Source organism: Scyliorhinus canicula, chromosome 8, assembly GCF_902713615.1.
Source record: "Scyliorhinus canicula chromosome 8, sScyCan1.1, whole genome shotgun sequence".
Lineage (NCBI taxonomy): Eukaryota > Metazoa > Chordata > Chondrichthyes > Carcharhiniformes > Scyliorhinidae > Scyliorhinus > Scyliorhinus canicula.
In genome coordinates, this window is record NC_052153.1 from 3,010,961 (window position 1) to 3,023,001 (window position 12,041).

At 48.6% G+C, this 12,041-nt stretch overlaps 1 protein-coding gene across 8 annotated transcripts in view; it reads left to right on the plus strand.

Annotated features, from left to right (window-relative positions):
* LOC119970054 (MOB kinase activator 3B) overlaps positions 1–12,041 on the plus strand; it is a 148,719-nt gene that overhangs the window by 93,436 nt on the left and 43,242 nt on the right. For 7 of the 8 annotated variants that reach the window (XM_038804013.1, XM_038804016.1, XM_038804019.1 and 4 more), the window contains exon 2: positions 9,782–10,337. In XM_038804013.1, the coding sequence (XP_038659941.1) occupies positions 9,920–10,337 (418 nt within the window). In that variant the 5' untranslated portion in view covers positions 9,782–9,919. Of the gene's footprint in view, positions 1–5,040; positions 5,083–9,781; positions 10,338–12,041 lie in introns of those variants that run through there. The other variant, XM_038804017.1, reaches the window with a different exon arrangement.

Consider the following 12,041-nt stretch of genomic DNA (forward strand, 5'->3'; position numbering starts at 1 on the left):
TCCCTCCCTCTCACTCCCACACACTCCCTCCCTCTCACTCTCACACACTCCCTCCCTCTCACTCTCACACACTCCCTCCCTATCATGAATGAAAATCGCTTATTGTCACGAGTAGGCTTCAATGAAGTTACTGTGAAAAGCCCCTAGTCGCCACATTCCGGCGCCTGTCCGGGGAGGCTGGTACGGGAATCGAACCGTGCTGCTGGCCTGCTTGGTCTGCTTTAAAAGCCAGCGATTTAGCCTTGTGAGCTAAACCAGCCCCTCCCTCATTCACTCCCTCCCTCTCACACACTCCCTCCCTCTCACCTCCACACACTCCCTCCCTCTCACTCTCACACACTCCCTCCCTCTCACTCTCACACACTCCCTCCATATCATTCACTCCCTCCCTCTCACACACACCCTCCCTCTCACCTCCACACACTCCCTCCCTCTCACTCACTCCCACCCTCTCCCTCTCACACACTCCCCCACTCTCCCTTTCACACACTCCCTCCCTCTCACTCTCACACACTTCCTCCCTCTCTCACTCACTCCCTCCCTATCATTCACTCCCTCCCTCTCACCTCCACACACTCCCTCCCTCACACACACTCCCCCACTCTCCCTCTCACACACTCCCTCCCTCTCACTCTCACACACTTCCTCCCTCGCTCACTCACTCCCTCCCTATCATTCACTCCCTCCCTCTCACACACTCCCTCCCTCTCACCTCCACACATTCCCTCGCTCTCCCTCTCACACACTCCTTCCCTCTCACTCCCACACACTCCCTCCCTCTCACACACTCCCTCCCTCTCACTCCCACACACTCCCTCCCTCTGACTCACTCCTTCACTCTCACTCTCACACACTCCCTCCCTCTCACTCACTTCCTCCCTCTCCCTCTCACACACTCCCTCCCTCTCCCTCTCACACACTCCCTCCCTCTCACTCCCACACACTCCCTCCCTCTCACTCCCACACACTCCCTCCCTCTCACTCACTCCCTCGCTCTCCCTCTCACACACTCCCTCCCTCTCACTTTCACTCTCTCCCTCCCTCTCACTTACTCCCTCCCTCTCACTCACTCCCTCCCTCTCCCACACTCCCTCCCTCTCACTCCCACAAACTCCCTCCCTCACCCACTCTCCCTCTCTCCCAGCCCCGTCAATATCTATTTTCCCCAAGCACGCTGTCAGTGCTCCTCCTCCAATCACACATTGCCTCTTTCCCACACTTTCTGCTGATAGGCTCACTGAGGCGATCGGCATCAAACGTGGGAGAGGAACGGCCTGTGACTGCAGAAATTTCTTCCAGAATCTTCCACCGCACTCACCAGCATTTCGAAAACTGCGTCTGATGGTCACATTGGGGTCTTGGCGAACCATATCTGCAGGCCACGCATTGGACAAGCTGGGCTAGATGGACTGAATGGCCTCATTTATAATATTACTACAGTGCAGAAGGAGGCCAATCGGCCCATCGAACTTGCACCGACACTCTGAAAGAGCACCTATTCTGGGGAGGTGGGTTCTGTGGTGACTGGACAGCCCAATCCTGGATCCACAGACTCTGCCACGGGTTTGACAGGTGGTCTTTGATGAGGTGAGTGGGCGGGACAATCTGGATTCTGTGCTCGCTCTCCGCTGTTTACATTTGGCCTCCGCGTGCTCCACCCTACGGTGCCCGAGGTGATTGGTGGATGCTTTTCCTCCAGTGTGTGCGTTGGAAGGCATGATTCCCACGTGTCGATGGGGATGTTGCATTTAGAGGGGAAGCATTCAGAGTGTCCTTGTAGAGTTTCCTCTGCCCTTCCTGTGATCACTCGGGGTAGAGCACTTGTTTCAGGCGTCTTGTGTGGGGCCTGCGGGCAATGCGACCCGCCCATTGCAGCCGGTCAAGCATGAACAGTGCCTCGATACTGGGGATACTGGCCTGGGCCGCGTGGAGTGCCTGACCAGATTGGCCTCATGGATGTTAAGGATCTGAATGGACCAATCAAGAGGTCCCGTGTTTTCGCTCATTTGAAGAGCTTAAAGGCAGATGTCATTTCTGTGCAAGAGTGTGAAAGATCGTACAAGGTGGAGGAAAGTGTGGGTGGAGCAAGTGTTCCATTCGGGGTTGGATATGAAGGCGAGGGCGACTGGATTTTATGAAAAATATACGACTGAGTTGGGTCCTCTCCTAGTGTAAATGTTTAATGGTTCGGCTAATAAGGGGGAATTCCGCCCACGCTGCCCAAGAGAAGAGACTTGATCTATTCCATCAAGAGTAAAATGTGAATAATGCTCACTTGGGCAGCTGTGGAACTCCGCCCTGTTAAAAGGCAATACACGATGTGCTATATAACAGTTCACCAATCGACTTTGTGCACATCTCCTTGATGATTTTGTCCTGTGTTTGTGACATTGTCCTGTTTCTGTTCTTGTTCCTCCATCAGCAGGGTAACATTCTCTCTCAGGGCAGAGGCCAGAGGCACTCACACAGCTTGCTGAGTGTTGAGGTTGATAGATAAGCCAAGCCCCCCCCCCCCCCCCCCTACGCTTGGGGAGATTCACTTTACTGCTGCATAATGACGTGGGAAAACAAATTGGTGATCAAAGCCAACACTCGCAAACCTGTGAGTGGAGGTGCCAGAGTGTGACTTTCAACAGCCAATGTGTTAATGACCTCATTTAAAGTTCCCAGCTCATCACATTAGCAGAAGATTGAACATTAAGTGATGCCATTGCAAATGCAGAAGTACAATTGAATAATGGAGGATCAGAACAAAAGAAGGAAGCATAAGTTTATTAGTTAAATCTCTTTGTCAGAAGCAAATCCCACGGTTGGTATTTGGTGGAAAATGCTGTCAGTTCTCTCATTTTGGGCACAACCCTCATGAACCATGGCTAAGTGCTCCTACCAGCGGGAAACCAGAGTGATTCCCGCTGTTGATTGGAGCCACCCCGACGGTAGCACATTGGTTAGCACAGCTCCAGGGTCCCAGGTTCGATTCCCGGCTTGGGTCACTGTCTGTGCGGAGTCTGCACGTTCTCCCCGTGTCTGCGTGGGTTTCCTCCAGGTGCTCCAGTTTCCTCCCACAAGTCCCGAAAGACGTGCTGTTAGGTGAATTGGACATTCTGAATTCTCCCTCAGTGTACCCGAACAGGTGCCGGAATGTGCCGACTAGGGACTTTTCACAGTAACTTCATTGCAGTGTTAATGTGAGCCTACTTGTGACAATAAAGATTATTATTATTATTATTACGTACCATGCTGTGGCATGTTTTCTTTGCAGGGTTTGGTTTTCTGTCCATTCCACGGAACACCGGCCTCCGTGCTGTAACTGAGGGGCAGGAGCTAATCATAGAATCATAGAATTTACAGTGCAGAAGGAGGCCATTCAGCCCATCGTGTCTGCACCGGCCCTTGGAAAGAGCACCCTACCTAAGCCCTACCAAAGTCAAAGGTATTTTCTGCGATCACTTCTCTCCCAGATGGGGTCATTATCACATTCAGCAGGCACCTGATGTTCGATGTTAGCTGCCTGTCCTTGACAAGGCCCTTCTGGTCCGCCGTGACTACCTCTGACACACAGCTCTCCAGCTGCATTGTCAATGCCTTTGCCAGGATCTTTGCATTTACATTGAGCAGAGAGATGGGCCTGTCGGACCCGCACTCAGTCGGGTCTTTGTCCTTTTTGGGTATCAGCGATATAGGCCATAGAAGGAGGCCATTCGGCCCATCGAGTCTGCACCGCCCCACTTAAGCGCTCACTTCCACCCTATCCCCATAACCCCATCTAACCTTTTTGGACACTAAGGACAATTTATCATGGCCAATCCACCTAACCTGCACATCTTTGGATTGTGGGAGGAAACCGGAGCACCCAGAGGAAACCCACGCAGGCACGGGGAGAACGTGCAGACTCCGCACAGACCGTGACCCAGATGGGAATCGAACCTGGGACCCTGGCGCTGTGAAGCCACAGTGCTATCCACTTGAGCTACCGTGCTGCCCACGGTTTAAGACCATAAGACCATAAGACATAGGAGTGGAAGTAAGGCCATTCGGCCCATCGAGTCCACTCCGCCATTCAATCATGGCTGATGGGCATTTCAACTCCACCTCCCAGCATTCTCCCCATAGCCCTTAATTCCTCGCGACATCAAGAATTTATCTATCTCTGCCTTGAAGCCATTTAGCGTCCCGGCCTCCACTGCACTCTGCGGCAATGAATTCCACAGGCCCACCACTCTCTGGCTGAAGAAATGTCTCCGCATTTCTGTTTTGAATTTACCCCCTCTAATTCTAAGGCTGTGCCCACGGGTCCTCGACTCCTCGCCTAACGGAAACAGTTTCTTTGCGTCCATCCTTTCTAAGCCATGTATTATCTTGTAAGTTTCTATTAGATCTCCCCTTAACCTTCTGAACTCCAATGAATACAATCCCAGGAACGCCAGCCGTTCCTCATATGCTAGACCCGCCATTCCAGGGATCATCCGTGTGAATCTCCGCTGGACACGCTCCAGTGCCAGTATGTCCTTCCTGAGATGTGGGGCCAGTGTTGGTGGCAGGGCGCTCCTTACTGGCGAGTGTGCGAACATCCTCTGCAGGTGCGGGGCCAGTGCTGGCGAGAATTCTTTGTCAAAGTCCGCCGGGAGCAATACGCAGATTGCTGCTTGATGAAGGATAGTATGTGATGAAAGTACAGTGTAGTGTAAGCTGACATCTGACTAAAGCTTAGTTTTGAATTACGTTAATGTGACCTGACAGAGAATACCTCAGCTTCACAGATGCTGCGGCTCAGCACTTTGTGAAGAATGGCATTGTGTTGAAATTGAACTCCACACCCTGCATCAAAAAATCTATACACCAGCGTTTTGAGTATTAGTATCTATTGAACACCTCTAACATGCCTAAGTAGTGCAGGATTCCAATAATACACAATAAAGTGCTGACTTCAGACAGCAGAAAAGTGGAAATTGCGATGTGATTGTGTAAAGTGGACACTGGAGACCAGCAACTTATGTTGAATATCAGTTACAAAACAGTGCAAATAGCATATGAGCAAAGAAAAACCATACCAAAGCTTTGTCTTTGTCGAGTATTTGCCAGGTAATTGGTGACACACTTTACTGCAAAGCTTCCATGACAAGAAATGTTGTACGGAGTAAAACTGAGCATCTTTTCGAAGAGGTTATTGGAGCTGATCTGCGATTGTTTCTCGAGATTCGTTGAATGCTTCTTGACTGGAGTACATCCAAATTGCAAAAACCAAGACCTTTGCTTATTTATATCTTCAGTTAGGTTTGAGAAGCAGGGGTGGCATGTGGCGCAGTGGTTAGCACTGGGACTGCGGTGCTGAGGACCCAGGTTCGACTCCTGGCCCTGGGTCACTGTCCGTGTGGAGTTTGCACGTTCCCCCCGTGTCTGCGTGGGTTTCACCCCCACAACCCAAACGATGTGCAGGGTAGGTGGATTGGCCATGCTAAATGCCCCTTAATTGTAAAAAATGAATTGGGTACTCTAAATTTATAAAAAAAGGTTTGAGAAGCCAGATTCGCGTGATGGAGCAGATTCATTTCCTCACTGCCGCCTGCCCCCATCCCATCAGCCAGTTTGAGACGGGAGCATCTTAAAAAAACCCGTATCCTGGACACACCTTCTGGAATTTCAACAACACTGCACGCTGAGTGAAGTTTGGTAAGAAGTCTTACAACACCAGGTTAAAGTCCAACAGGTTTGTTTCAAACACGAGCTTTCGGAGCACGGCTCCTTCTTCAGGTGAATGGAAAAGCTTGTTCCAGAAATGTTTATATAGACACAGTCAGAGATGCCCCGGAATGCGAGCACCTGCAGGCAATCAAATCATCAAAGATGCAGAGAGAGAGGTAACTCCAGGTTAAAGAGGTGTGAATTGTCCCAAGCCAGTTCAGTCGGTAGGCCTCTGCAAGTCCAGGCTTGTTGGTGGGGGCCGAATGTAATGCGACATGAATCCCAGATCCCGGTTGAGTCCGCATTCATGCGTGCGGAACTTAGCTATAAGTTTTTGCTCAGCCATTTTGCGTTGTCGCGTCTCCTGAAGGCCTCCTTGTAGAATGCTGACCCGGAGATCAGAGGCTGAATGTCCTTGACTGCTGAAGTGTTCCCCAACTGGAAGGGAACAGTCCTGCCTGTTGATAGTCGCACGATGCCCGTTTATTTGTTGTCGCAGTGTCTGCATGGTCTCGCCAATGTACCACGCTTCGGGACATCCTTTCCTGCAGCGTATGAGGTAGACTACATTGGTCGAGTCGCATGAGTATGCGCCGCGTACCTGGTGGGTGGTGTTTCCACGTGTAATGGTGGTGTCCATGTCGATGATCTGGCATGTCTTGCAGAGATTACCCTGGCAGGGTTTTGTGGTGTTGTGGTTGCTGTTCTGAAGGCTGGGTAATTTGCTGCAAACAATGGTTTGTTTGAGGTTGCGTGGTTGTTTGAAGGCCAGTAGTGGGGGTGTGGGGATGACCTTGGCAAGATGTCCATCCTCGCTGATGATGTGTTGGAGGCTGCGAAGAAGATGTCGTAGTTTCTCCGCCCCAGGAAAGTACTGGACGACGAAGGGTACTCTGTCAGTGGTGTCCCGTGTTTGTCTTCTGAGGAGGTCGGTGCGGTTTTTTGCTGTGGCGCGGTGGAACTGTCGATCAATGAGTCGAGCGCCATATCCCGTTCGTACGAGGGCATCTTTCAGCATCTGTAGGTGTCTGTTGCGCTCCTCCTTGTCTGAGCAGATCCTGTGTATACGGAGGGCTTGTCCATAGGGGATGGCTTCTTTAATGTGTTTCGGGTGAAAGCTGGAGAAGTGGAGCATCGTGAGATTATCTGTGGGCTTGCGGTAAAGCGAGGTGCTGAGGTGACCGTCCTTGATGGAGACGAGTGTGTCCAAGAATGGAACTGAATTTGGAGAATAGTCCATGGTGAGTTTGATGGTGGGATGGAACTTATTGATGTCATCGTGTAGTCGTTTCAGTGATGTCTCGCCGTGGGTCCAAAGGAAAAAAATGTCATCGATGTATCTGGTGTATAGCATCGGTTGAAAGTCCTGTGTGGTGAGGAAGTCCTGTTCAAACTTGTGCATGAAGATGTTGGCATATTGAGGTGCAAATTTGGTCCCCATGGCTGTTCCGTGCGTCTGGATGAAGAATTTGTTGTCGAAGGTGAAGACGTTGTGGTCTAGAATGAAACGGATGAGTTGCAGAATTGCGTCTGGAGATTGGCAGTTGTCGGTGTTGAGGACTGAGGCTGTTGCAGCAATGCCGTCGTCATGGGGGATGCTGGTGTAGAGTGCCGAGACATCCATTGTGACGAGGAATGTTCCTGGTTCAACTGGTCCATGGGTGCTGAGTTTCTGTAGGAAGTCCGTCGTGTCGCGACAGAAGCTGGGTGTACCTTGTACGATGGGTTTCAAGATGCCCTCGATGTGGCCAGAGAGGTTCTCACACAGGGTCCCATTGCCTGAAACGATAGGGCGGCCTGGTGTGTTGGCCTTGTGTATTTTCGGGAGGCAGTAGAGATCTCCAATGCGGGGATTACGTGGGATGAGAGCACGTGGGATCCAGACGCAATTCTGCAACTCATCCGTTTCATTCTAGACCACAACGTCTTCACCTTCGACAACAAATTCTTCATCCAGACGCACGGAACAGCCATGGGGACCAAATTTGCACCTCAATATGCCAACATCTTCATGCACAAGTTTGAACAGGACTTCCTCACCACACAGGACTTTCAACCGATGCTATACACCAGATACATCGATGACATTTTTTTCCTTTGGACCCACGGCGAGACATCACTGAAACGACTACACGATGACATCAATAAGTTCCATCCCACCATCAAACTCACCATGGACTATTCTCCAAATTCAGTTCCATTCTTGGACACACTCGTCTCCATCAAGGACGGTCACCTCAGCACCTCGCTTTACCGCAAGCCCACAGATAATCTCACGATGCTCCACTTCTCCAGCTTTCACCCGAAACACATTAAAGAAGCCATCCCCTATGGACAAGCCCTCCGTATACACAGGATCTGCTCAGACAAGGAGGAGCGCAACAGACACCTACAAATGCTGAAAGATGCCCTCGTACGAACGGGATATGGCGCTCGACTCATTGATCGACAGTTCCACCGCGCCACAGCAAAAAACCGCACCGACCTCCTCAGAAGACAAACACGGGACACCACTGACAGAGTACCCTTCGTCGTCCAGTACTTTCCTGGGGCGGAGAAACTACGACATCTTCTTCGCAGCCTCCAACACATCATCAGCGAGGATGGACATCTTGCCAAGGTCATCCCCACACCCCCACTACTGGCCTTCAAACAACCGCGCAACCTCAAACAAACCATTGTTTGCAGCAAATTACCCAGCCTTCAGAACAGCAACCACAACACCACAAAACCCTGCCAGGGTAATCTCTGCAAGACATGCCAGATCATGAAATGAAAATGAAAATCGCTTATTGTCACGAGTAGGCTTCAAATGAAGTTACTGTGAAAAGCCCCTAGTCGCCACATTCTGGCGCCTGTTCGGGGAGGCTGTTACGGGAATCGAACCGTGCTGCTGGCTTGCCTTGGTCTGCTTTCAAAGCCAGCGATTAGCCCTGTGAGCTAAACAGGACATGGACACCACCATTACACGTGGAAACACCACCCACCAGGTACGCGGCGCATACTCATGCGACTCGACCAATGTAGTCTACCTCATACGCTGCAGGAAAGGATGTCCCGAAGCGTGGTACATTGGCGAGACCATGCAGACACTGCGACAACGAATAAACGGGCATCGTGCGACTATCAACAGGCAGGACTGTTCCCTTCCAGTTGGGGAACACTTCAGCAGTCAAGGACATTCAGCCTCTGATCTCCGGGTCAGCATTCTACAAGGAGGCCTTCAGGAGACGCGACAACGCAAAATTGCTGAGCAAAAACTTATAGCTAAGTTCCGCACGCATGAATGCGGACTCAACCGGGATCTGGGATTCATGTCGCATTACATTCAGCCCCCACCAACAAGCCTGGACTTGCAGAGGCCTACCGACTGAACTGGCTTGGGACAATTCACACCTCTTTAACCTGGAGTTACCTCTCTCTCTGCATCTTTGATGATTTGATTGCCTGCAGGTGCTCGCATTCCGGGGCATCTCTGACTGTGTCTATATAAACATTTCTGGAACAAGCCTTTCCATTCACCTGAAGAAGGAGCCGTGCTCCGAAAGCTCGTGTTTGAAACAAACCTGTTGGACTTTAACCTGGTGTTGTAAGACTTCTTACTGTGCTCACCCCAGTCCAACGCCGGCATCTCCACATCATGAGTGAAGTTTGTACTGGAAGAGATACATGCTGTTCATTCTGCTGCTAGATTTAGACCCCAGGGTTTTCCCCCCCACAATTTTTAATAAGGCCTTTTAATAAAATCCTCATACTGCCATTTGAATAGTACAAAGTAAGCTCACATCTTTTCAATAATATTTACAATTTTGAATTTTAAAAATTGCTCAAATATTGTTTCAGCTGATACATCAGTTTAATAAAGTTGCTGTTTGAATCTCATTAAATGTTGCACAAGGTTGTGTTGGCTTGATAATTCCTCTTGATGTTCCAATTCTTTTTGATTTGAAAAGTAATCCTGGTTTTTTTGTATTTAAAGCTAACCGTCTATAAAGTAGTGAGCAGGAATTGAAACACATGTTTAAAATAACTTGTACTGTTAATAACACTTTTATTTTAAACTATTTCCCCCCTGTCCCTACCCCAATTCCTCAAACAGGAGAAGACCGCCTTCTTAACAAGTTTGTGGAAGTAACTGAGGACTTACAGAAAATTGGACCAAGAAATTATAGAAGACGTTAAGTTACTAAAAGCGTGGCTATTCTGAGTTTATTAGTGAGGCAATTGACATCTGACCATGTCAACAGCTTTGAAGCAGGTATTCAATAAAGACAAGACCTTTCGACCAAAGAGGAAGTTCGAACCAGGCACTCAGAGGTTTGAACTCCACAAGAAAGCTCAGGCCTCCTTAAGCTCAGGAGTGGACCTCAAGGGAGCAGTCCAGCTGCCTACTGGTGAAGACCTCAATGACTGGATTGCTGTTCATGTGGTGGATTTCTTTAATCGCATTAATCTGATCTATGGGACGATATGTGAGTTCTGTACTGACAGGAGCTGTCCCATCATGTCAGGAGGACAGAAGTATGAGTATCGGTGGCAGGATGATCATAAATACAAAAGACCCACTGCCCTCCCAGCCCCCCAGTATATGAGCCTCCTGATGGATTGGATTGAGGTCCAAATCAACAATGAAGAAATCTTCCCGACAAGCATTGGTGAGTTATCTTTAACTTTAGGGGCAGGAATGTGTTATATTACCATTCTCCGTAATATGTTGTATTCTTTGTCCTATCTTCCAGAATGTGTTGTTGACAAAGAATTCACCAATCAAAAGATTGAAACAAAACTAATTTATTTTATTGAGATGTAATTCTTAACCCTTCACTAACCTGACTCTATACAAAGCATTACAGAATGCATTACAACAGGAGGATATTGGGAGCAATGCTAACTTAAATTGCCCATCAAATTGGTTGGTTGGTTGGTTGGAATGGAATTGACACCCTGCCTGATTTTGCACCCCATTAACATCATCAGAGAGTAAAAATAATAATCTTTATTGTCACAAGTAGGCTTACATTAACACTGCAATGAAGTTGCTGTGAAAATCCCCCAGTCGTCAAACTCCGGCACCTGTTCGGGTACACAGAGGGAGAATTCAGAATGTCCAATTCACCTAACAGCACGTCTTTTGGGACTTGTGGGAGGAAACCGGAGCACCCGGAGGAAACCCACGTAGACACGGCTATACCAGTCGGAAGTTCTGATGTGCAATTTTTGAGCAATGCGGGCCGTGAATAATGGGAAATGGCGGCTCAGCAATGGGATGCGACTGACAACAGATGGCATGATCCAAGAACACATTGCTGATTATCCTGCCCATTGATTACACCGGTTTGATTACATTTTAAAATGGTTTGAAATCCTCTGCTGCTCTTGGCTCTGAGGGTTTCTTGAACATTGAGTAAGAAAATTAATTACAAATAAATGCAGGTGGAGTTCAGCTAGGTGAGAGGCTTGGAATTTAATAATTTTAATAATCTTTATTGTCACAAGTAGGCTTACATTAACACTGCAATGAAGTTACTGTGAAAATCCCCTAGTCGCCACATTCCGGCGCCTGTTCGGGTACACTGAGGGACAATTCAGAATGTCCAATTCACCTAACAAGCACGTCTTTCGGGACTTGTGGGAGGAAACCGGAGCACCCGGAGGAAACCCACGCAGACACGGGGAGAACGTGCAGACTCCGCACAGACAGTGACCCAAGCCGGGAATCGAACCTGGGAGCCTGCCGCTGTGAAGCAACAGTGCTAACCACTGTGCTACCATGCAACCAGACTGTGGATGAAATCTTAATTGGAGAAGGATTTCTGACGTAACTGTCCTGAATTTTAATTGATTCTTTCACACCGAGCACCAAATCAAGCGTTAGATTTAAAAATGAAGCGGGTTGAGCAGCGTGAGGACAATGTTTCAGCATAGTGAGAGTATTGAAGCTTAAAATGTCAACATTACAGCAGATTGGAGCTGCAAGACCCAGCCACTCTGCATGCGTACTTCAGCATTATCTCTATATTTGGCACTGACTGCTTCCAGCTAAGTAAATCATTTAAATACCCCAGCTAATTTCAAATAAACAAATGTAGCCAGATTGATCCCTGCGAGGATGTAGGAGGGTTGACTTCCAATTCAAATTGGAACTCTTAATCATTAACATGGGGAAAGTTAAATGTGTTGAAGCTATTTTTGTCTCAGACAATTTCATGACTCATTATACGAAACTCGATTCCAGATTTTTGATGCTTAACAATATTTTATTGTTTTTTTTGTTTTTTTTTTGTTTTTATAAATTTAGAGTACCCAATTATTTTTTCCAATTAAGGGGCAATTTAGCGTGGCCAATCCACCTACACTGC